General features: G+C 47.4%; 1 protein-coding gene across 3 annotated transcripts in view; it reads left to right on the top strand.

The window, feature by feature from the left end:
* Nucleotides 1-26,796, top strand: part of DGKG (diacylglycerol kinase gamma) — a gene marked incomplete at both ends in the record, with an annotated part of 156,310 nt that overhangs the window by 94,225 nt on the left and 35,289 nt on the right. For all 3 annotated transcript variants that reach the window (XM_082655499.1, XM_082655498.1, XM_082655497.1), the window contains one exon: nucleotides 10,130-10,220. In XM_082655499.1, coding sequence (XP_082511625.1) covers nucleotides 10,130-10,220 — 91 coding nt within the window. The remainder of the gene's footprint in view (nucleotides 1-10,129; nucleotides 10,221-26,796) is intronic.

Genomic DNA, 26,796 nt, shown 5'->3' with positions numbered 1-26,796 from the left:
GAGGCCAGTGGGTTTGGCCCTTTGTTACTCTGGGGCAACAGTGGAGACTGGAGACCAATAGGGAGACCCAGACTGCACGCTCTGTGGGGAAAAGCACCGTGGGGTCCTGAGCAACAAGCCGGCCAACCTCGAGCTGGAGCTCGTGGCCTTCCCGTGGCCTGAGCAGTAGATGTGATCAAAGCCAGCCCACAGGCAGGCATGAGAATGGCCGCAGCTTTGCAGTCACCAGCTCTTGTGGCTTTGGCTGACCTTTCCACTTCTCTCAGATGCCTTTGGGGCATAGCCGGAGGAGGGGCGGGGGGAGTGGAAACGTAAGGGATAAGGATGGGAAGCTGGGAGCTGGGGTTTGAATTCCAGCCACTGCATCCTCGAGGACTGGCCTCAGTTTCCTCATCTGTACCCTGAGAAGGCTGCTACGGTTCAGAAAGGAAGTACCACCCGGAGCTGGTATGGAGTGACGGTTCCTCATGTGCCCAGATACTGTCCGATAGTGCACTATTTTTATTTATTCTTCACCGCCAGCCCCCACCATGGGTGCCATACTGAATAAGATTTCTGTCAGCCGTAAGGCTGTTCTAAGTAATCATTCATTTTCCATCTTTATGAATCAACAATATCCATTTGCCATTCAATCAGTTCCTCTGGTTGCCAACAGTAACCGATGTAATTGATTTTATTCCATTTCACATCACAAAACACTTTAACCCACTAGTTAGTCTGTGCAGTCTTTGTTATGAGTAAATGCCCAAGTACTATTACATATTATGAAATGCTGACAGCAACTCATGGACTCCTTCCATACTTTGGAATATTCCTTGCAACCTGTGATCTCCTGGCTGGGAATCCCTGGACCCCAAAGTTCCCTTAAGTGCAAACACTCTGTCCTCTGTGATTTTGCAGGTAGCTTTTCACACATGAAAATGACTTCAGAAGTCTCTTCATAGGTTATTAAGAGGATTCGATCTATATACTATAAAATACATGCTAGGCGGGTTTCTCCCTCCTTTCTTGATCTTTTCATTTTCTTTAGACCCTTCTTGAGCTCTCCCCTCTTTCTTGTTCCCCATACCTCTGCCCACCCCCTCCTGGACTCTGGTCTCCAGTCCTCCCGTCCATCTACCACCCTAGATTTTTCTGAGCGCCATGAACACCAGTCTTGTCCCTAGTATGGAAAAAAGCCAGGGAATACCTCGCCCCTTGAGCTGAGCCAAGACAAATCTGTTGGCAAGAACAGCGGGCACAGGAGTCACCCTCAGAGAACAGAAACAGCTATTTATAAAGCCTGCTTCCTGACTGCTGGGGGCTCACGCTCCCTTGTACCAGAGGGGTCACCACCTCCTCTTGGAAGAGCCCCTGCCATCCACAGCTCTGTGCCTGCCGGTCACCGAGTGCCATTCCAGTGAACAGTGAGAGCAGGGGACAGCATGCAGGGTGGATTCGATGTGGTGACAAGCTCTCTGATGGGCCAGGGCAGCTGGGTGTGCAGGTAACACAGATGGCCTCTGCAGCACCTGTGAGGTGACAGTCACTGGTCCCTTACAGGACTGGACATCCTGTCCTTAGAACTAAGCCTACCTACCTTGGCTTTTATTTTTCTTTTTGAAACCTTTGTTTTGTTTTTTTTTTTTGCTGTTTTTTTTTTGCGGTACGCGGGCCTCTCACTGTTGTGGCCTCTCCCGTTGCGGAGCACAGGCTCCGGACGCGCCGGCTCAGCAGCCACGGCTCACGGGCCCAGCTGCTCCGCGGCATGTGGGATCTTCCCGGACCAGGGCACAAACCCGTGTCCCCTGCATCGGCCCGCGGACTCTCAACCACTGCGCCACCAGGGAAGCCCGAAACCTTTGATCTAAACTTTAGTTAACACAATTACTAAACATCCAAAAGCACTTGGGATTCAAATAATGTAAAATGTTAACAGATAAAGTAGTCTCGGTATTATTACTAACAGTCGTCATTCAGCTCAAGTTGCATTTGCCCTTCCTGTGTTGCCATCATACCTGTCTGGTTGTGCTAGATTACTATTTCCCTTAATAACCTGGCACCAGTCTACTATCTTTAGTAGTCATAGCAATACCACCACCAGTAACCCAGCAAACCCATGGTATTAAGTGAGATCACTTGTTTTTGGTTTTTAGTTGAGATGAACCTTATGAAAATGTACACCTAGTGTACTGAAATAGCCTGTTGGCCAGGCACAGTTCTCCCTGGAGAATTATGTGTGGGTTTGGCCTGTACAGTGTTCTTTTAAAGAGTTGAACTGGTTGCCAACTCTAATAATCAGGCGATTTTACGTAAAAACACATTTCTGGCATCTCTGTAAAAAATGGCAGCCCTGGCAATACTTGGGCCCACACTTCTACACGGTACTGGTTGTGGTGCACGTGGGCCCTCCGACCCTGCCCTGTATCCCGTTATCTCAAGTTGTTCATGGAGCTTGGAGAAACCGCAGAAATCCATCGTTCCGAGCCCTTCGTTGTAGGATGAGGAAACTGAGTCTGGGAGTCCCCAAGTAACTCTTGTGGTATCACATTCTAGTGTGTATGAGAACTGGGGCTGGAGGGGAGTCTCCTGCCCACTGGCCCAGCATGGCCCCCATATCATTCGACTCCCTCAACACAACACAGAGCACGATCATGTGGGCAGCGTCTGCTTCACTGGGCTGAGAGAGGCCTAACTGACTGTTCGAGTCATGACCCACTCGGGGAACCTGATTATCAAAGTCCAAACCACAAAGAGGAATACCTTCACTTCAAGGGCTCCTATTTCTAGAAATAGCTCTAGTGTCTTCTTTGTAGCCTTCTACGTCCAAAGAAATGTTTTCATGTTTCGATGACTTCAAAAGTCTCCTGCCCTTAAAACTTCCTAGATTATCAGAAAAGGGCCGCCAGAAGCTCATTGCCTTTGCTGGTGAAAATGCCCAGCAGCTAGCTTCGTTTTTCTTGTGGACATCCTTGAAGACAGGCTATTCATAGGCTGTCAGGATGGTGACTGAATCCAACCCTAAATTGCTGACAAATATAAAAGAACATTTTTAATTCGTCTCATTTTCCCCTCATCTGTCAAATGAAAAGATTCAACTACTAATCAATATTATTTTCTTAGAAAGCAGAGGGAAATTAAGAAAGCCCAGAAATAGAATCAACCCATGGTGTCACTACTGCTGTTTGCCGCTCCTCCATGTGACTCAGAGTCCCTTGGAGCCCAGACAAGGGGCTTCTGCCTCAAGAACAGGTTCACCGGGGTAGTTTAGAGCCTGACAGTGAACCTAGGAGTTTCGTGGACCTGGAAACCAGCCTCAGGACAACTGGTTAAGGATTAGTCATCTCCAGCTGAAAGGTGATTATGAGAAGGAAAGAAATGGTGGGCCAAGAAAAACTCAGGAAGAGGGATGCAGAAAAAGCAGTCCAGAAGTCATTAAAACATTGTTAGTTTTATTTTCTTCAAAAAATATTGGCTGCCTGGGATAGACCCGCACACTGCTCCTGTCCCTACCCCTGCAGCCTTTGGGGAACGAGTCTCCCAGTGAGTGTGTCTCCTAGCAACAAGATAGAACAGTGAGGGAGCACTTCCCATGTGTTAAACACCTGCTTGGTGCTTTGCATTTGCCATGTGAGCTTCACAACTCTGCTGGGTAGAAAATAATATGCCCGTTTTGTAGAAGAAGAAATGAAGGGTCAAAGAACTGAAATAACTTGTCTAACCAGGAAGTGGCAGAGCCAGGCAGGAACACTAGCCTCACGGATTCCAAATGCCATGTTCCTGTACAACTGAAAATGAAACAGACAGAAACCAGTGCCCCATGCAGCAGCAGCAAACCTCCAGCAAGGGCTAAGGGGAAAGTGGCGGGGGAGACATCTTCAAAAGACAAGAGGGACGCTGGCAGTCAGGCCGTCTACTTAGCAGGAAGAGTGGGGGCTTTGTCAAATTATAGGGTATCACATGCCTGTTGGCTTTTGCCAAAGGCTTTGGAAACTTGCTGGTGCTGGTAGAGGGAAAAGGGGAAAGGGAAAAGAGAACATGAGGCAGAGGTGAATTTGCTTCAACCTGTGAATTTCTTATTTGTATCAAGCGTACCTACTCATAGGATTCTTCCAAGAATGGAAAGAGATAATATATGTAAAATATTTATCAGAGTGCAAAACCAAAAGCCCAAAGCCTCCCTGATGAGAGGCTTTCTCTACTTCCAGATCAACAAATAACCTGTTGATTATATGCTATACCAATCTGCTCTGCCAGTGTAGACAGAACCAAAGAATCCAGATTACTGCTCTCTGGTGTCTCGGTACGCAATGACAGTAGGCTGGAAGCTTGCCTTCCTTCCTGTTTTCAGAGCAGCTGAGAAACCTTGAGGGAACCCGGCCTCAGATAGGCCTGCCAGTGAAGTCCTTGGCGACAACCTCCCAACATATACAAAGAGAGGGTCTGTCTTGTCTTCTCGGTGTCACTTGGCCTGAAGGCAACCTCCACCTGAGGGCCCACCATTAGTGGGCCTCAATCATGCAGGGTTCTGGGGGCCATCTCCACCTGATCAACCTTTATCCCAAGAGGAGTCTCCTCCTTCTTCTGCCCCTACCCCCATGGCCCCAGTCTTTGTACTTTCAACCATTTTAGTGGCCAGGACAGAGGCAACCAAAGTAATCCCCCTCTATATTATCTAATATAAGGCTAGCGGCAATTTTTCTGAGAAACAAGATATGTGACCTTCATTAGGAAGATAGTACTTTGATTATTGACAGGCCATCGGTGACATTCAATCAACAAACTTTTAATGTGTATAGGGGATGAGGGCCTATAGGCCAAGAGCTGTTCTAGATGATTTTACATGTCTCAATCAGTATTTATAACATTCTGTGAATCAGGTATTTACCCATTTTATGAGTAAGGAGGCTCAGAAAAGTAAAAAAAAATGCTCAAAGTTATACAACCCATAAAGGGCAGAGTCAGAATTTGAAGGCAGGGCTCCTTGATTCCATCGTGGGATCTTTGCATTAGGCCACACTACCCTCTCTTGTTATGAGCGGCCAAAATTGGCCGGCGTGGAAGCTGAAGTTGGAGGTACCCAAGGAACAATTTACATTTGTCTCCCAGCTTTCCCTGTTTCACTCCGTGTAGGAGATGGTGCAAGGGCACTGCCTCTGCCTCATTTCTGGGTGAGCAGAGAGAATGAAAGGTGCAGGGTGTCCTGGGAGCATCTGGCTTTTCTAGGGATCAATTCTGGTCTCCCTGACTTTCTGAGACTGTGTAGATTCAAGACCAGGACGTTCCTGTGACAAATCCAATCGAAACTCCTCTAGAACCTCCCTGGCCACTGGGACCTGGGGGAGGGGGGTGGGGGGCGACACACACTCTTCATCAGACAGCATTTCCTAGTGCACGGTGCAGCCACTAATGCCCCAGGCCCACACCTGCATCCATTTCACAGCCTCGTGAAGGACAACCAGGGCAGCCTAGGCAGTGTAGTAGGAGCACACACCACCACACCACACAACATGCAAAAGCATGACAAGATACCGTGGCAGGGGAGCAAAGCACAGGCTCTGGGGTCCGACAGTCAGGGTTGGGTGCCCCCTCCGCACTTATCTGCTCTGCAACCTTAGGCAACTTACTTCTCCCCCAAGTCTTCCCTGACTTGTAGTGATAGTACCTACTTCATAGGGCTCTTCAGGGAATCGAAAGTGATAGTATTCGTGAAATGTTTAGCAGAGTGCAAAACCAAAGAACCATAGCAATAGAATGTATTTACTTCTAACGAAAATGTGCCCGAATTAAAAGAGGAGAAATAAAAGCTGTCAGATTTTGTTTTTTTCTTTTTTTGGCCGTGCCGTGCGGCATGCGGGGATCTTAGTTCCCCGACCAGGGATCGAACCCATGCCCCCTGCACTGGGAGCGTGTAGTCTTAACCACTGGACCGCCAGGGAAGTCCCAAAAGCTGTCAGATTTTGAACACATAGTTCCCTGTGGGGCAGAGGTTAGCATCTTGGGGAAGCTATTAAAAGTATGTAAACTCTGTGAGGCAGAGATCTTGCCTGTCTTACTCATCACTTATCTCCAGGCCTTTATGCAGTGCCTGTTCCATAGTATGGCTCAACAGATGATGTATGGACGGGTGAATGGATGGATGAATGAATGTGTGGGTGGGTGGATGGATGGATAGATGGACAGATGAGCCACAACACAAAAGTGCTGTCCTTCAGTTACAAAGAGGACTGCCACTGGAGAATTGATCTCCTGTGCCACTCTCTCAGGGAACAGCACCTGCCAGCAATCATGCCACCTAAGACAAAAACTTGGGTGTCACTTTGACTTCTTTCTTACTCACTCCTTACAACAAACCAGCCCTGTCAGTTCCACCTCCTGTATTTTAGCTTGTGAATCCCTTCTCTTCTCCTGAGCCCTACTGTCACTACCTTTGTTCAGGTCCTTCCCAATTCTCTCCTGGGTTTCTCCTGAGTTTCTACACCACCTAAAAACCATTCTCCAGGCCTGCAGTCTGTACCCACCCCTTGCAGTCCACTCTCCAGACTTGGGACAGAGTGATCTTTAAAAAGCACAAGTCTGTTCAGGTCACTACTGCCACCCCCTATCACCACCCCCACTTAAGGATGGTCCATGACACACTACAGACTTTAAGATAAAGCTCAAACACCTACACATGGCATCCCAGCTTTTATAATCTTGCTCCTATCTGCCCTTCCAGCCTTATCTGGCCAATCCACCCCTCCTTGAGTTCCAGATCCCCTCTAGCAGGTCTATGCTCTCTCTTACCCTGTGCCATTGCTTGGGCTTTTCCCTCTGCCTAGAATGTTCTTCCTCCACCTTCCCTATTCCTTTCCACATCCTTCGGAACTCATCATCCACCTAGGATGAGTGGTGGTCCCACTAAGAATTGGATGTCCCTCCTCCTAGGTGGTCCCAGTGCTTAGCACACGACCCTATGATCTGTTTCCTTGGCTGCCCTTCCCCGGTGTCTGGCCCGTGGAGTGCTGTGTTTTGTTCTCCATTGCACCTAGTACACCCCATCTAGTCCTGGCACAACGAATATTTCTTGAATCGATAACTACTTTGTCTCACACCAAACGTGCACTTTCTCAAAAGCGTATTTGCAATCAGCATCACGTCTTGGACAATTATGTGACCAGTCAAGATAATTAACCAGGGATTAGGGTGTGGTCTGTGACTCTGGAAAAAATCTATTAGATTAGACATGTTGGGAACATGTATTTTTAACCAAAAGTCAAGACACATGATCTGACAAATATGATCACATATTTTTCTGTCCCAGAAAAATTTGAATGTATAATGTCTACGGCTACCCAACCTGATCTGTCATTTAACCTTATTATGTTATCCAAACATGCCAACTCAAAAGACATTGAAATTATAACTGATAAGTAAGTAGCTGACAGTTTTGGTGAGTTTATCATGCAGCAAGCATTATGGGAAGTGCTCTGCAGTCATCCCATTTAATCTTCTCAACTACCCCTTGAAGCGGATCTTTTTATTATCTCCACTTTACAGATCAGGAAACTGAGGCTTAGGTTACACAGCCAGCAATGGACACTTAACCAGCAATGGAATAGCAGTCTGTTTGATCCTCTCAGTCATTCTGTGATACTGACCTAACCATGACCTCTTAACCTTATTAGATCATCAGAAGAGCCACTTCTGGGCAAAAATAGCTTATGGCTTCTGGAACTTTTTATTAAAACTCTAAATCTCCTGGCAATAACTTTCAAAAGTCATGATTCAGACCAGCAGTGATATTTCAAGTGGAATCATAATGCGGGTCTCCTGGCTGCAGAGATGCCTTCACTGCTGTAGAGACATCCTCAACCTTGACATGTATGACAATCTGTGATTTTCCTATTACTGGGTCTTTTGCCATCACTGTCTATTGAAAGGCACTGACCCTCATTCTGTCCTCCCTGCGGAACCCTCTCTTTCAGGGTTAATCGGTCTGTCCTCTTCCTTGGGTGTCATTTCACTGGGATCTAGAGCAATGTTTCTCAAAGTCCTGACAGCTGACCACCTGCATAATGATCACCTGGGCACTCATAAAAATGCGTATTCCTGGGCCCCGCCCCACAGCTCTCACACAGAATCTCTACAAATTGGACCCCAGGAACTAGCATTTTAATCACATTCGCCAAGTAATTCTTACGAATACTAATGTCTCAGAACCACAAATGTAGTCTCCAGATCCTCACAGCTCCAAGTGTGATCCCTGGACCAGCGTTAGCAGCTTATTAGAAAACAAGGAATTCTTATGCCCAAATCCTGAATGACTGAATCAGAATTTGCATTTCAATGAAATCCCCAGGTAGTTTGTATTCACATTACTGTGCATACAGAGAACTAGTGATCAGAGCAGTGTTTCCTATGCATATCATGGCAGGCATAGAAAACAAAAGCATTTGTTTGGCATTTCTGTCACAAAGAAGAGAATGCCAGCTGTGGCATGGGGAGGGTGGTGCTCAGCCTGCCCCAGACCCCAACCTGGCCACCCTGAAGGCTGAGGAGATTGGTATCTCAGGCGTACCTGTGCCGCAGCATGCTGGTTGAGAAGCAGTGGTCTACTTAAAGCACACCCAGTCCTTCTAACTTTCTTCATAAGCATAACTCCATAAATCTTGCTTATTCTTTTTTTTTTTTTTTTTTTTTTTTGGCAGTACGCGGGCCTCTCACTGTTGTGGCGTCTCCCGTTGCGGAGCACAGGCTCTGGACGCGCAGGCCCAGCGGCCATGGCTCACGGGCCCAGCCGCTTCGCGGCATGTGGGATCTTCCCGGACCGGGGCACAAACCCGTGTCCCCTGCATCAGCAGGCGGACTCTCAACCACTGTGCCACCAGGGAAGCCCTGCTTATTCTTATTTCCTTCATCATTTGTCATTTCTTCTCCTGCATACCAAGAGTCAGAAATCTTCCCAACTAGGTCTTAGAACTAGGTCTTAGAAATCTTCACGCAATGGGAGGACACAGTCTCATCTTCAAGTTCTAGGTGAACTCTTTGAGAAATGTAGAGAGAAAAGTTTTGTCTGTTATTCTAAACAGTATGACCTAAGGAATACTAGGAAGAAATAAGAGCCTTCTTCCCTTTGAAGAATGCTCCTTTCCTCTTAGTCCACAGATCTGAGGATGGAGGATCCGCAACACGCAGAGCGGCATCCTCTCCCCTGAAGAGTGTGCCAAGAAGAATGTGATTCTTTTAAATCCTTCCTCAGCAGAATCTGCCAGCTTATGAACTGGACAGTGTCCCTTCTCTTAGCCAGCCCCTGATAAGGGGATGACAGTTGGCATGGAAGGAATGGAATACCTTCAGAAACACTTCCTGGTGAGACCATCTGATCAGAACGACCAAGTGTCAGGACACACCATCTGACTTCGCAAAGCTCCCGGCTGCGTGGGAACCCCATTGTGTTTCTCTTTTTCCCCCAATAAGGAAAATGTTGAAAATTTTTAAAGTTCAAAATAGTGAGCTCTTACTTTGAAGCAAATAGAACAAGGATTGTCATAGCCTAAGCAAACACAGTTGAGAAAGAAGTGGGGGGAACTATTGCTAGCAAACAACTCGCGTTTTTTCTTCTCTTTCCACCTTGACTGCAAATCTGTGTCCAATTCTCTCCACTCTGCTTCTCCCATTCAAAGCACAGGCAAAGAAGCACACATTTTAGCTGGTTTAACGTTGGTCTGTTCCCCCTCTGTCCTGAGAGTGTACATCCCTCAAGTCTCAAAGGGCTGTCTGATCGTCCTTTTGTACCCCAGCTATTGAAGTTCCTCTGCGTTAGTAGTAGAAAGGACAGTGACCAGAGCATGCTGTCCCTTGCCGCCTCTGGTTGACTTTCATGGAACTCCTCCCTTGATCCAGATACGGAGGCAAAGCAGGCCTTTCTCCTTCTCTGACCAGGAAGTTCACAGATCTGTTGGCAGTTCACCCAGAGTAGCCGTGATGTCTAAGAAATAAATGGGTTTTTCTCTAAGTTCATAGCAAGAACGGTTAGTTAAAAATGTTCCATCCCTGATCCGATTAACACGTACTGAAAACATAAGACTGGGGACACCGACAGCAAAGCTGTTGTACACGACCATTTCAAACACAGAACACTGAGTCATCTTTCTGCTTCGTGGTCCAGGATGAAGAACAAGCTGTGGTACTTTGAATTCGGCACCTCAGAGACCTTCGCAGCCACCTGCAAGAAACTCCACGACCACATAGAGTTGGAGGTGAGTTCCCAAGGCTTGCTGGACCTTGGTTCTGCTCCTGGACTGTTACGCACCCTCAGGACATGTCCTGGAGCGTCCTCAAGAGGTGATCCCAAGTGTAGTCCATTGTACATCCATCCTGTTCCCAACACATCCACGGCCTCACTCCCAGGAGGCTCCAGTCACGGGGCCTGCCTTTCTCGGCCCGTCCAGACCTAGAGGCCCAGTGGACTCAGGGCCGCAGTCCCTTCCGGCCCTCAGCCCTCTCCCCACTGTGGCCTTGAAATTTCCCCTTTTCCGAGAGGTGAAGGCAGGTGCTGCCCACGCAGGGAGAGGAGCTGCTGTGAGGGTAGAGGCAATGTCCCAAGCCTGGTAAAAGTCTGGGAGCTGATGGCCACAGGGCTGAGGGGTCTGGGGGTTGAGGCCGGAGGTGGCCAGACATCCCCCAGCTCGCCCGCCGCTGCTTTCAAGGAGCTGACTCACAGGCACCCAGGGCTGGCTTCATGGGCGTGCAACCTGCACAGTCGCTCAGAAGGACCCTTGGTTTAATGCTCTTCTGACACTGTCTTGAAATTCTTGATGATTTTTTAGCAAAGGGCCCTGTATTTGCATTTTGATCCAGGCCCCTCAAATTACACAGCTGACCCCACTGGTGCACTCGTGTTTTCCTCACTGGGCTGGCACTTGGAGCAGCCTGACTCAGACACTTAGCTTGTCAGCTTCCCTTCCCGGCGGAAGCTGCCCACTTCCCACCTCTCACCCCGCATCTGCTGGGCTGCTCTCTTGAGGTCTTGTCACTTCTATGAAAAGGTCTGCTTGGTCTCTGGCCACCTGAAAGCCCAAACTTCTCTGCACACCTGCTGCGGGACCTCAGGCCCATCGGGTCCCTTGCCCATAGTTCTCAGTTTACCAACCCGCACCCCCGCCACCAACCCCTTCCCATGGGATTCAAGGCCTGTAGTCTTGTTTTCACTTGAGAAGAACAAGTGAAAGGCCGTCAGAGAATTCAGCCAGGATGGGCTCCTCCCGGCCCATGGGCTTTGTCCCTAAGCCTGCAGTAGCAGTCAAGGGGGTCCCGGGCATCCCTTGGGGGAGGAGCCCTTCGCCTGAAGCAGTGTGGGAAAGCCCTGCCACTCCCTGCAGAAGGGAGCCTGCATTCACAGGGAGTTTTCACAAACAAAACACAAAGCCAGAGATTCTGTGCTTCGCTTTGACTCATCTGCCTGTCTCTCCCCAGCGGTTGCCGGGTTACCAACCCCAGGGTGGGAGGCGCCGCCCCAGCTAATCCCCTGAACTTTTAGCCAGCTCAGTCAGAGGGCAGAGAGGCCCAGGAGCCGGGGGCACATGTCCCCAGGTGGTACCACCTCCACCGGGGAAAGGCTGAGGAGCCGGCTGTGCCCGCTGTACTCTATGGATACGTAAATCCATGGCCAGGGAGCTGCAGGGAAGGAGGAGAGGGCTGGGCTGGAGACTGAACGTGGCTGGAGCTACGTGTGCATTTTTGCTGTTGGCATGATCATCTGCTGGGGTGTCTTTAAATACACCCCAAGTGAGGGACAGCCCTGGCCTAACCACTGCCAGCTGCAGACACACAGCGACTGCTTGTTCTCCCTGCAGCTGGCCTTGAAACTGTGCCCAGAATAGAGCAGCTCAGCTCCCCTGCCTCTGTGGGCCCCGCCCTCCCAGCTCCCAGCCGGCAGCACCCTGGCCCCCTCTGAGTCCAATACTGAGTGGCTCTTCTTCAACCACAGAGGGGGCTGGTGGCCTCTGCAGAGGGTGAGGGTGTTCACACTGTGGGTCGTTGGGGGCTTTGGGAGCACGTCTTATTTTCCTTAGCTCCCCGTAATGAGTCTTTAGTATTTACTCAGGACGCTAAGGATGGGGGGCTCATATGACAGGCAGCTTCTCACAGCCCGGAGGATTTGGGGCAGGCATCATTCTGTATCCAGGGAGCGGTGGGTGGACAGTCCTGGGTCTTGTGATCCAGAGGAGGCGAAAGAGACAGAAGGGGGAGGCGTGTGAGTGACAGGTGTTAGGAGGCTACAGGGCACCACAGGTAGATGTGAGAGCATCAGGGGCCTCAGGAAGAGCAGTAAGAGAAGGTATGTTAAGTGACCTTCTACATGTGGTCACTGCACACAACAGCCCAGGCCTGGGAGGACCAGCACACTCATCAGTTCAAGGTCAGAGATCCCGGGAATAACCGCACGCAGGTATTTATACTACATACCATCGTTTCCAAAGCCCTACCACAGCCTTTATTCCAGAGTCACACAACAAGCAGTGAGCTAAGTAGGCCAGGTATTCTTATCCCCTCGTCACAGAAAGCAAGCTGAGGCACGGAGGTTTAGAAAGATAAACAGAAGAGAGAGAAAAGCAACAAGGGAAGAGGGGGAAGAAATCACAGGCTCTGACTGCCTACTGTAATGTGTCCTCATTTGATACAATAACCCAGTGAGGCAAGTATTATCATATTTTGTTAAATGAGGAAACTGAGGCTCAGATACATTAAGTAACTTGACCAAGATTTCATTGCTGGAAACTTGTAAGACAGGAGATTTTAGGCATCCTGGAAGGAGTTAACTTAGAACACAATAAATAGAGATGGACCTAACAAGCGCTAGAAATTCGGCAAGTTTTTCAGCATGGGCGCACTGTTTCTTCCTCCTTTACTGAATGTGAGACCACTTGGTCCCCTCTCAGCTGAGGCAGCTGGGCAGGTCTGCTGAGCAATGCTTTAAGAGAACAGAGGGCACAGTCCTACTGCTCGTTTGAGGAAGGAGGGGGCTCAGGCTGGACAGGAGGAGAGTCAGAGAGGGAAACTGCCTTAAAGTTTACTAAACGTTTTCCCACACAGCATCTCATTTTATTTTGATCCACAGAACATGCAAGGAAGATATTAATGTCCTCACTTTATGGGTGAGGAAGCTGAGGCTGAGAGGTTCAGTGACTTGAGAAAGGGCACAAAGGTAAGGGGTTCAGGGGAACAGATAGGAAAGTCTATTTCTAGTTTCATGTCTGTGTGTCACCTTGGTAAAGCTTGGATGGTGAAACTTAAAGCTAAAATGAGCTTATGCAGGGAAGGTCTCCACTGAAGGTCTCTCACAAGGAATACAGCCTGTTTTTCAGAGGCTTGTGGCCTACTGAGGCCTAGGACACTTGGTCCCTTCTCTGAAATAAAGCTTACAGCCCAGTTGACAGAACATACAAGAGCTGGTTAATATAATACTTACTTAACTAGTGCTAAGGAAACTGGATCCGGGGGCCTTGAGGAGCCACGTGAGCAATCACCCTGGACACTATTTTGGGGTCAAAGGCTAAGGCTGGGGAGAAGGTGACTCCAGATCTACTGTTCACCTGCAGACACTTGGTCTGGGTGGGGGTGGGGGGCGGTACTCGGTGAAAGGGGCTTGGCCTGGACAAGCGTTAGCCCTCCTCAGTGGAAGTGTGTTGTCTGGGCCTCAGTATTCTCATCTATAAAATGGGAAGAAAGGGGTTAGCCTACTTCCCAGGGCTATGATTCAGATTAACATTTTCAGGTTTGTTATTTTTTTAAGTTAATTGGCAGTGGTGCTAAGTGCCTCACGGAATCTACAAAGCAGCCCCAAGTGGCAGGTATCATATCACCTTTCCAGAGATGGGGATAGAAGCTAAGAGAAAGCGAGAAGCTCGCCTGAGGTCCACAGCCTCTGAGTGGTCAGGTCAGGCTTCAAATCCAGATTTGCCCAAAACTCGGGAGTTTCAGGGCAGTACTGGCACCTTATTCTAGAGCAGAGATTCTCACGGGTACGAGGTATGCTTGATCTGCTCGTAGTCACATACTTTTATTTATTTTAACATTTCAGATAACATCAAAAGCAGGCATGAGACTTTTACATTTATGAAAAAGAGAGCAAAAAATTATATATTGCGAATGCATGCTCTAAATGTTTCTTCCACGGGCACACAAAGCAAGCTGTGAAAGTTAGTGCCGTTCCTGGGAAATGGGTGCTCCTAAATTGCGGTTGCCTCTAATTAAGAAGCCAGCATGTCACCCACATGGTTGTCCTCAGCCCTGGTCTCAATGTCTCTGACTTCCCTTCCCTTCCAAAGCCGCCTTTGATGTTTATTCTAATCTGATTTTACCTGAATAAACGGGTGGGGGAAGGGTGAGGGAGGGACACAGTGAGTCACCTCCTGCACCCCAGGCCCAGAATAGCCTTGCACAGGTTTTGAGCTGTAGTTACATGGAGCAAAAGAGGCAGGCTTCTGCTTGAGCACTTATTTTATTACAAGCTGTGGAAAATTTTCATTTTACTGGTTAAAAATAAGAACTTCCAAAATTCCTTGATATTGTATCTACTTTTAAACAATGTTCACAAGGGAAGCCTAGCCAGCTCCACTAATATGAACCTCTGCATGGGGAAAAGTGAGTCCAAATGTGGAAGCTGCTTCAAAAGAATCTGTTCCCCAGTATATTTTGGGAATCTCTGCACATCAGTTCCCCCCTTTTAATTGAGGATTTTTTTTAATACAACAAAGTTTTGAGAACTTTTTAGATCAAACCCTCCCATTTCCCCCTCACTTAGAATTGGTGTTTGTCAATATTTTGTTGTATTCCCTTCAAGTTTCTTTGTAACCAAAGAAGTAAAATTTTCTGGATGGAGTCGAGTTCCCACAACCCTTTGGTGCTCTGCAGCTTGCCTTTTTCACTCACCATTAAGTTCTCGAGACCTCTCCGTGGTAACGTTGCCGGAGCTGGTTCATTTCTTTTACCTGCTCCGTGCTGTGGGGCTCCCACACCACGATGGGGAATATCGCACCCCGCGATGGGAGGAGAAGCAGAAATGGGAACTCTCAGACACTGCCGGGGCACAGACAGCAGTGGTAAACCACTCTGGAGAGCAGTTTGACAGCAAACGCTGAACTGAAAACGCACCTGTAGGCCCAATGACCCAGCAGGTTCTTCACGTCCTAGACCTGGAGAGCTTCCTGTACGTGAGTTCGCAAGGGGATGAGCATGGAGGTGCAGTGCAGCACTGTTTTATTAAAACAAAACGGAACCAACCCCAAAGGCTGTGTTAGTCTAACACTTCAAAAAGATGGTGTGAGTGAAAGTACTAAAGGCCACTGAATCATATATTTTAAAATGGTTAACTTGGTGTCAGGTGAATTTCATCTCAGTTTTTTAAATGTGATTTTTACAAAAGGGAATGTGCTGGGCACAGTACTAGGGATCTTGAAGCCATAGCATGAGATGGGCCCTGTCTATGAGAATCCTCAATTCTAAAACTAATATTTAGCACAGCCATGTGCATGTAAAGAAGCTGAGTAAATAATGAATCAGATTACTTTAAGATTGAGCAGATATCTTTAGCTACTCCAATCCAGTCAAGTGTCATTACTTTCCAGAAGAGCGAAATCAAGGACTTTACAGGTTCAGTAGCTTGGCCAAGTTCACCCCACCAGTAAGTGGCAGGAAAGAACCCATGGCTGCCTTGGTATCCACTGGCAATTTTGCACACTCCTCAATTAGAGGGAAGAGAACTTCAAGCACTTTGGCCTCTTCTGGCATCATCTACACCTTCTCAGCTTGGGCGGGTAGAGCCTTTCAGAGCTTGGAGGGATGAAGGTGGGAACTAGCTAAATGCTCAGCCCATCAACACAGCCACAGTGATTCCAGAGGAGATGAAACGAAAACGTATTCATGGGGAAGGGAAAGTTGAGAAGAGCATTGCAGGGGCTTTTGAGTTCTTAGAAAACAAAAGGTGGCAACCTGATCATTCATCAAACCCTGGAGTCAAAGACTGGAATGGGCCTTAGAGGACATCCTCTCCCGTCTCTGGAGTCCATTCACTTCCTCCATCGAGTCCAGGGTCTCCATCTTTCCAGCAGCATCCTCACTGTGAGGCCACCCAAGGCAGCTGGTGCTCTTCAGATTTCTCCTTCTTGCCCATCCTACAGTTCTCACTGCTCCAAATACCCCAGCCTCGGTTTCTTCCCGCTCCCTCCTACTACGTGTGCTAAATTCTCTTCTTATTATAAAAGTAATCCAAATCCATGGTAGAACGTGTTAAACCATAGAGAGGCGAAAAGGAAAAGTAACGCACAGTCTCAGCAATCAGGGATCAGTACTGTTCTAATGTTGACCTTATTTCAATCCTGTAATAATATTAGCCTTTGTGTCTTTAAAAGCAGCCCTCTGGAGGACCTCTGTGATTCTTTGATTTCCTAAATCTTTATCCATTTTTAAACACAGCTCCATCCTTTCCGTCTCTCTCCCTCTTTCAGCCACGCACTGACTACAAGTTTCCTTCACTGATCCTTAAAATCTTTCAGCCTACTACGAAGAAATTGTTTCTATCAGTTCCTCTTTAAAAATCCATTGTTTGCTTACAGTTTCTGACACGTAACTTTTTCTCTTAAATGACCCTCTTTTTTATTCCCTACACATGCATCCCCTGTATTTCACTTCAAGCCTCCATTCATCCTTATGCTTTTATTTTCTTGTTCTTTTCCATTTCCTTTGTTCTTTGTGAATTGCTTTGATTTTCTTTGTCTTCAGACTCCTGGCTACATATGCTTTGTGTCTCCCAAGGACTTTGGAATAATTTTTAGGGATGAATTCTCATGCCTACATTTTCACAAAGCAGGCGGGGGTATATGCAACAGAGTGGATAGATGAGGCCCGAGGAGGTCTCAGGAGACTGAGGCTGGGGTCACATGACTCAGCATGTTGGGCTAGAAGGCACCTCCACACAGATTCCTGGGCGATCTCTCGGCCTAACCTCTGCCCCAACGAGCTTATTAACTTTTCTACCCACCAAGGTCCCTTAGTGAAAGAAAAACTTTCCCCAAGCTATGTCTACCAAACAAATGCATCTTTTAAATAATAATGACCTGTGACGCCCTGTCAGTGGGAAATGTATTATTTCTCTTAGACTTTTTAGAATATTGAAAAGAATTCATGATCTTCACCTCTACACTCAGGAGATTCAGGGACCTTGGATGAGAGCTATTCCCATCCTTTTCTGCTTCTACAACTGGGTTATGAAACAGGCAGAGAATATTACATACAAATATGTTCATTGGCTATGGTGGATAGGTCTTTGGTTATCTATCTTAGTGAGGTCGTAAACTTGCTGATCCTAGTATTCTATAGAAGAGGAGTTAAGAAAGGAGAAGAATTGACTCTTTCAGGAAGGGCATATAATCTAACAAAGGAGCGGTTAAATAATGGGTGCACATACACGCGATATCTCAAGTCCATTGGGATCCACAAGTTAGTAACAACAGCAGCCACTTCCTGAGTACTCACCTTGCAACAAGCTCTGTCCCAGCACTTTGGTACACGGTCTTGTTTAATCCTCATAACAGCTCTGCATGGTGTGTATTATTTACTCAAGGAAATTGAGTCTCCTAAAGATAAGTACTGCAAGATCAGATCAGATGAAAGCCCACATGCTCCCACAATGCCACAGCCCTCCCGGTAGGAGCTGGCCTCTGCATTACACCTCTGCTTTCCCCCTAATGTATGTGTCAGCTGAGTTGGTGGTGGGGCTCCCATTCAGGACTTGGCATATCTCGTAGGCAGTCGGCTGTCTGAAGCAAGGCCTCTATCTTATTCATCCTGTCTCCCCGGTACCTGAAATGAAGTAATTGCTCTCTAGTTATTGATTGTACGATTTGAACCCAAGTGTAAAAAAAAATCCCATAATTAGTGTGAACACTAACAGAAATTACTACTTGACCAGACTCAAGTGATACCTTTTTGCTGGAAGCCGCCAAAGTAAACGGGACCCACCTTGCTCCAACTGCAACACAGTGGGAGACGGCTGAGCTTGCAGTCCGGTACTCAGGCCTTCTCCTAACTGTGAGGTGAGTGGGAAGACCTCCCACGCCCATCTCTGAGCTGTTGCTGAGAACTTTGAAAGTAGCCGAGGGTCTGGGACAACTGTGAACCCAGGACAGGAAATGCCAGAGTTCTCCCACCTCTTTCCCACCCAGGAGAATGAAGACAGTGAGTGGGCAGAGCCCATATGGCAGCAAGGGTGCAGGGCTGCTAGGGGGTCAGAAGAAGTGACTCTGAAAGGCAGAAGGAAGAGTCTCCATCCTGAGCCCTCTCTGGTGGCCAAGAAGCCTACCTGCCCCTATGGCCATCAGCCCCGCTCTATCTGCAGGCAAGTCTGACCCTTCAGAAAGCCTCATCCACCCCAGGTTGGTCTGAGCTCCCCAGACAGACAGCAAAGCCCATGAATCGGCATCCAGAGCAAGAATGCCTCAACACACCAGGACTTTTTTTAACTTGGGGAGGATGGAGCAGCGGATAGGAAACGGCGTTGCCCTCTGTCCAACTCTGAGGCAACCCACCACCGTGAGCTCTGAGAAACAGCAGTTTTGTTTTGGAAACTGGCATCCAGGGCAGGCTTGCTCCTGGAAATGAATTTGGTTCCCCCTCAGCTGCAATGTTCTACTTCCAGCCTCCCTGCCAACACCCCCTTCCAGCTGCCCCTCTCAAAGGCACCATTGTGCCCGCCTGGCACAGCAACAGAGGAGGGATGAAGAGGAAGAAAACATTTTCTGCCCATGGGATGTTCTTAAGCAGGTTGTGTGTACATGGCTTCAGTGCTGCATTCCTGGAGCCCACACAAACCCGCCAAAATGCCATCATCCCTGTCACAGATGGCAGCCACTTTCCAGTCTAACTGGCCCGCCACCACTCACTGTCAGAGAACGCGGAGCATGCAGCTAGATGGACACAGGCGGTAGGAGGGGGACCATGATGACACTTTTTCAGCACAGCACTTTAGCCTGCCAAAGCAAGGCTGAATGAAGACTCCGAATCTCTGAACTGGAAGGGGATCTGGTCCCATGTACCGCTCAACTAAAAGATTCGTTCTGGCATATTCTGATAAGTACACATCCAGCCTTTTCCTGAATACTCCAAGGGTAGGAAGCTCACTACTTTTCCAGAAGCCTGTTCCATTGTTAGAAGGCTCTGACTTTCAGAAAGTTCTTCACGATGTTGAGCAAGGATGTATGTCCCTTTCATCGCCATATCCTTCCCTTGTCAGCCCTTAGCACAATGCTTGGAAGAGAATAGAGGCCCAATAAGTGTTTGTGGGATGCATGACTGAATTCCCCATCTTTGGGCCTATTTCCACCATCTGGGGGCACACAGAACATGCCTTTCTGCTCTTCCACACGACTGCCCTTCATAGGGCTGAAATCTATCTTCCATGTCATCTCCTATTGATCTTTGCCGACGTCCCCAGTTCCTATACAACTTGATGTACAGACTCCTGGCTATCCTGACCACTCTTCTCTTGATAGACTCCATTTTTTCCAGTGTTCTCCTTGAAATGAAGAATCAAATCCCTTACGTCTAGAATACTCCAAAAGTAGTCTCATAGATAACAAAGCACAAAATTCCCAGGCCTCAGGTACATGCTCTATAAGCTGGACTGTCTTCTTGATCTCGTCATTTGCATCTTCTGCAGGAAACCTGTAAGTTCATGAAGCCCACCACAAACCTGGATAAACTGGGAAAACAAGGACCTTCCTCAGTTTCACTGACTCAGTGTTTCCTCATCTGTAAAAAAGAGGATACAAATACCAACCTTGCAGGGCTGTAAGGATTAGACATAAAATATATAAAGTGCCTGGTTCATAATAGTTACTCAATAAATTATATCTGTTAATATTATCATATAACACATGTGTATTAGTATCTAACTGCCCAAAGCAAGACATTAGCTCCTAAAATGCTATAAAACAGCTCCTCTGAATGCAGGGGAAGCCACTGCTCTGGAAGATTTAGCTACATGCCAGGCCAAAAAAAAATTTTTTAATGTAGATAATACCAGACTGTCTTTCTAGAAATGTTATCATCACTCATCAACACCACTCAATTTCTTCCCTTTTCTTCCCTCAGGATACACATCAGATTATTGACACTAAAAACATTCTCTCTAGTTCTTCTCTAGGGAAGATAGACAGCACTATTTGCCCTGACTGCTTTTCTTTCACTCCCAATAAATTTCTCTGTTCTGGCCATAGGCCCTGCAGATATGCAGATATCTACGGCCTTCTCAGTGGTATGCTGGGGCCAGCTTGCCTGCTGGCACGTCTCTTCCTAACTCTGCTTTCGGTGATGTCACATTTGTAGCTTGAAATTGGCCATAGTGGGAATATTTACACTGTGGAACACCACAATCAGAGCTTCTTTTTTTCCTGGAGATCCCGCTGTTAAGCATTTAGCAGGATATCACTGCCTCTAGCGTTGACCTGCAGGAGGTCCCTTAAGAAAAGGGACTGTGTCGCATTTCCACTCCATCCCCAGGGTCTAGCACAAAATAGGTTCCCAACATTCTTGATGGATGAATGAGTGCTTTTTGTCTTCTGTCCCTTAATGTTTGTCTCATATACATCATGTCCCATGTGTCCTATTCTTATTACCAGCTGTTCAGGTATAGAGTTCCCTTAGCTGTGATCAGAGGACCATTTCTTGCAGACTTGGATTAACCTTCCGTATTTCTCCCTAACCTGGGCATTCAGTCCACTTTATTCGGTCAATATACTCATCCTGGGAAGTTGTGGGAACTCGTCTGGAAGGAAAAAAACCTTGTCAGGTTTCTTTAAGGAACACCTTGGTTTTTGTTTGGGGATCCCTGTACACATTCTTCCAATTAAAAAATAGTTATATTGGACTTCTGAAATGGGTAAGACATACCAGAACTACGGAAAACACAGAGCCATGGAACATATGGTCCCTCCCTTGTGGGAGCTTAAAATCTCCTAGGGACAGGCAAATATGCCTGATCTACGGCAGAATATACATTCCATATACGACAGAAAAACAATGCAATGAAAATTCAGAGAAGGGGAAGATCAATTTCTAGCTAGAGCAATTTCCTCTACAGAAAAAGCCCCAGAGAGGAGTTAGCTTTTGAGCTGGAATAGGATTTTAATACGCATAAAAGAGCTGCATGGCAGTTTAGGCAGTGAGTACAGCAGAAACAGAAGCAAGTAGGCCCAACTCTGTGGCCTACATATGTGGCCCTAATTAAGCCCTAACTCTTCCAAGAGACAGCCATGTGCTCTAGAAAGGTAACTTACCACCTCTAGGCCTCATTGTTCTCATTTTGGTAATCAGACATTACCAAACCTAATGTTCCATCTGGCTTTACTGTTCTAAGATTCTGTGCTTTGGCCCTCATCCAGCTGCCAAAATTCCTCTTTACAAAATCACTCATGTCCTCTTGGTGGCCAATCTAAATGACCAAAGGTCTAATTCCAGATCTGATGACTCTGATTAGCTATGTGACAATGGACCATTCCTTTCACCTCCTTAACCTCCATTTTTCTCATCTATAAAATGAGGTAATTAGACTGAATGATCTTTCAAGACTCTTCGGTCTTTGATTCCATGAGAACACAGATGCAGAGATGAGAGATAGAGATCCTTTTTGGAGAATGGAAAGGAAGAATGCACAGAGAAAATGGCATTTGTAGAAATTTGGAAGAAGAGCACAGAAAGGGTGCTAGGGTGTCCTCAAGTGTATCCTACCACTAAAGGACTGTAATAATGGGTCCAGACAAGGATCATCGTCCACTGATTAAGAACTCTATAATGGAAGAGTCAGGCTGATGACACCTGAACCCACTAACCAACCTGAACATCACCAAAAAATGAGACAACTAAACTATGTGCCTCCTGATGAGATGCAATAGGAAATACACTGATAGAGTATTCTTGCCAAAATGTCAACCCTGAATTTGATCAAGTCTCCAGATAGGCTGGGAATATGTTTTAGAAACACCTCAGAGATGCAAAGTGTGGTCCGTCATACATGCAACCTCAGTATCACCAGGGAGGATGTAGAAATGCGGTCTCAGCCCACCTCAGACCTCCCAAATCAGAATCTGCATTTTAATCATCCTGAAGTGATTCGTATGCACATTAAAGTTTGCTCTGCTGTACAGGACAAATGACCCATTACCCATTTCCTTCAATAAAATATTATACGGCAAGAAAAAAAAAAAAAAAGAACAGGGAATTTATAGATCAGAAGAAACCTAAAAGATGTATCAACCAAATTCACTCTGTAGACCTTTCAGACAAAACAATTTTTTTTCCAAATGAGACTGTTGAGGAAATTTGAACAATTACTGGCTATCAATGTTAAAGAATTATTGTTACTTTCTAAGAGTGATAAGTGAATTGAGATAATGCTTTTTTTAAGAGTCTTATCAAAAAAAAAAGTCTTATCATTTAGAGATACATACAGAAGTATTTATAGATGAAATGATAGATCAGAGATTTGCTATAAAATAGTTCAAATGAACTGGGGTAGAGTTGAAATAAGATTAGCTGTGAATTGCTAATTGCTGAAGCTGAGATTTGGGGTACATGGGATTTATTATTTTATCTTCCTACATATTTGAAAATATCCATAATAGAAAGATTTTTAAAAAGAAAGTCCAGGAAGGAGTCACCAAAGATGGGAGAGACAATCAAGATAGTGCAGAGGCAGGGAACCCAAGAAAGAAAATTTCAAGCTGAAAGGGGACAAATGCCCCCAGAGGCATCAAAGCCTGGGTTACACTTTATAATCTGGCCTGGAAGAGGTCATTCCAGAGAGCAGACACTGCCCCATGGCAGGAGTATGAAACAAAACAATCTGCGTTCTAAACTGGAGAAAATCAGCGTAATCCGTGGCACCGTGAATCGAGGTCAGAAGACGGGAGAATTTCCTAGTTGCTAAAAACTGAAACAGGTCATCAAATAAATTATGGGATCTCCTTCTCTGAGGACCTTCCTAAATAGGATCGGACGGGCTGAAATGCAGGCGGCCTCACTCAGATCCGCCGCCTTTTTCAGGTCACCGAGGCCGGCAGGTACGCACCCGGGGCTCGGAAAAGCCCGAGGCCCGGGCAGGGAAGCACCACTGCCCTCTCTCACCTCCTCGGCTCTCTGCCCCTCAGAGAGCACGGAGAACTTGGCGGGTCCTAGTTCTGCCCAAAATTATGGGGATTTTAAGGATCTGAGAGGTGGGGGAGGGGGTTGGGGGAATGGGATGAATACAACTACCCACCGGCCCTCCACCAAACCAACCATCCCTTGGCTTAGGAACTAGAACTATGGGTACTGTCGTCGCAAGTGGGGACGACTGTTGAACTTGCCGACAGCTGCGGCCGGCGCAGCAAGGCCTGGAGCAGGCGGGCGCGGGCGGCTCCCGGCCTGGGCTCCGGCAGATTCCTGAACGGCTTCCAGGCGGGCAGGAACCGGGCTGGCCTGGATGCACCCCACCCCACCCCGCGCCTGCAGCGCTGCTTCCTCGGACCCGGGCGGCCCGCGTCCGGCACCTCGCAGCCCGCGCCCACTCTGAGCACAACTTGGGGCTTGTGCGAGCTTGCTGCCGGGCAGCCGGGACAACAGCTCTCTGTTTCGACCCATACCCGGCTGTAAATACCTGGGTTTCGCTGCAGCGCAGCCTCGGCTCAGGGGCGAGCCTGCCAGCCCGGTCCTAGGTTAGCGATGGCCAACGGTGAGCACAGGGACCGCCGTCCTTGCGCTCTCCCCAGGAGGCGCCCCCCACCCGGGTCCCAGCAGGGGGAGGGGGGCCCTATGACGTCATGGAACTATTGGAGGATTTAGCTCAGGAACCCGCCGGGAGCGGCCCTGGGGCCGGTGTTCCATTTAAGCCTACAGTGTACTTCTCTGGGCTCCACGTTCCCAGATCTAGCACGGCAACTTTCTACCTTTCCCGAGCCTTAAGCAGCCCTGGAGTTCTGAAAGAAATCAGTGTGTGGTGTCCAGGCCAAGAAGCATGGAGAATGGGCATGCAGGTATGGTCAGGCAAGGCTCCCACTAGCATGAGCTGGGCCAAGGGGCCATTAAAATGCTTCCAGCAAGATCTCAGGTAGTGGGAGGATGATTTCAGGCTGAAAAATGCCTCATGGCACAGGTAATATTATTATGAACTGTAATAACAATGCAGACAGTTTTGGAATGCTGCTGTCTTCCAGAGACCAGTCAAACCCTCGAAGTAAATGTTATTTCCCCATCCCCACCCCATCTTACGGATGACAGATTAAAGCTCAAAGAGGTTAAGGAACCAACACAGGATCGCACAGCTGGCAAGTGACAGAGCCAGGATTTAAACCCATATCTCTTTGTCTCCAAGCCCAGGCATGCTCCTTCCAAGACAAGGCACTGCCTCTCAATTTCCAAATAGGTGCATTCCAAAGGTGGGGAGCAGCTACATCCAACAGTCCCCAGGCTCCCCCCACCTCTTCTACTCGCCCCAGTCCACCTATGACTCAGTGAGATAGTGGGGGAAGGGGACCTTCTATCATAAAGCAGAGTGAGGACTGTTTGCTCTTCCAGAGAGAGGTTAACGGCTTACCAAGTTAATAACTAACACTCCTAGCTTGTTATGACTAGAGATGGAGGGGACAGAGTACACTTAAAACAGCAGTAGGGAAGAAAGGTGACTTTATGGAATACCGTGTGCCAAGGACTGTGCTGTGCTAATGGTTTACTTTTTTTTTTTAAACACAAATCTGGCACAGAAGCAAGATATAATACTGATACCAACATTGACGTGCCAGGCACTGCTCTAAGTACTCTACAATACAGAGTAGTAGTGGGAGATTTCAATTATTCAAACAACAGCTGGAAGTTTAATTTTGCGACAAGTCTAGCATCAGCAAAAGTCCCAGTTTGCTGCACTGACTCTTTCGTCTGCAGAGTAGAATCTGGCATCTGACTTGCCTGGGTTTGCAACCGAGCTCTGCCAGCCTGTAGAGGGGAAGTTGTGTAGCCTTAAGCCAGCACCCTAACCCCTCTGAGACCCTGTCCCTTGGGGGTAGCAATGGTGCCTCCCTCACGGTGTTCATGTGAGCATCCCAAGAGAGAATGTAAGGGAAGGACCAGCACACGGAAGCTCTTGTCAAATAGCTGCTAGTATTATTATTATTACTTCTAGAAGGGAGGGGGCGTTTTGGCCAACAATGAATAAATTGAGGTCATGCGGAAGTCACTACAACCAACAGAGAAAGTGACTGAGTGGTCTAGGAGGTGAAAAGCGTTCAAGAACTCAATGCTGGGCACAGGGTTGAGCAAAGCTAATTTCAGAGTTTGGAGAAAAGTCTGACCCAGTGAATAAGTCAGAGAATAAGTCTGACATTTATAAATCCCTAAATAAGAATATGTGTGGGGCTTCCCTGGTGGTGCGGTGGTTGAGAGTCCGCCTGCCGAATCAGGGGACACGGGTTCATGCCCCGGTCCGGGAAGATCCCACATGCCGCGGAGCGGCTGGGCCCATGAGCCATGGCCACTGAGCCTGCGCGTCCGGAGCCTGTGCTCCGCAGCGGGAGAGACCACAACAGTGAGAGGCCTGCGTACCACATAAAAGAAAAAAGAACATGGAAAGCATACCTCTTTAGGACTTTGACATTCCGAAAGAGTTTTTTTTTAATTTTTTCCAGAGAGAGAGTAGCCTTAACCAAAAATGGAAGAACAAATGATAAAGGTAGATATCAGAGCCCAAAGCTGATCCATAGAGAACTAACTGGCCTTGGAAAACATACACACTTGAATCCAAGTTGCTGGACAAACCTATAGATGGCATTCGGGGACCACTCTGACAAATCCAGAAAACACAGTGGGCTCCATCCAATGAGAGGCAAACACACAAATGCCCCAGTTTTTAAAAATTAGTAAAGGATACATTCTGGAAACCACAGACTGATATACTTCATCCCAACCCCTGGCAAAATTCTGGAATAAAGTATTAACCAAGTACTTGCCCTTTACAGATATTAGTGGCTTAATGTGAGTTCTCTTATTCCTTTTCTGATAGAGGTTGTAGGGTGGTTATTTAGGAAATGCTATTTGATCTCAGCACAATGTCTTATGTTTTAGTGGAAAGAGCACAGAATTGAGGTCTGAACACCTGGATACTAGTCTAACTCCACCATTAGTAAGTTGGATGACCACAGGCAAGATCTTTAACCTCACTGGGCCTCACTGATGAAAGATAGGACATGTTCTCTTGGGTCCCTCTCATCTCTGAGTTCCATGATTCCATACTGTAATGAAAAGTGGGCTGGGTGACAGTCCTGTTCAGAGGGTGCAGCCCTGATTAGGCAGCCACACCCCAAGGGCCATTTAATGCACAATATCTGGTGTGTTAAACTGACCAAGGAGACGGCTTATTCCCTGTTTTGCCCTTTATATGTGTGTATTAATGGACCTAATCTGCAAATAATAGGAGAGCTATTGCATAGGGTCACAGAATGAAGATTTAATATAAACTAGATGGACTGGTGGGGGCTTGGGCTGAACGTCAGATGAAATTAAGTGCAAAACCCTCTGTCTAAGTTATTTAAAAATACCTACACAAGTTCAGGATGGGGAAGACTGGGCTGAGAAGTAGATGATGGGATGAGGGCCTGAGTGCCTGAGATGACCACCCGCTCAAGCTGAAGTGATTCAGTCGTCATGTAGCTGCTCATAAAAGAGCTAGTGCAAACTTGATCATATTTAACACTAAGGATAATGATCATGGGGGACATGTTGAGCCTCTACCTGGGCTCCCCGCATTATTTC

Source organism: Grampus griseus (genome assembly GCF_964374135.1).
Source record: "Grampus griseus genome assembly, chromosome: 5".
NCBI lineage: Eukaryota > Metazoa > Chordata > Mammalia > Artiodactyla > Delphinidae > Grampus > Grampus griseus.
This window is presented reverse-complemented; position numbering and strand designations above follow the sequence as displayed.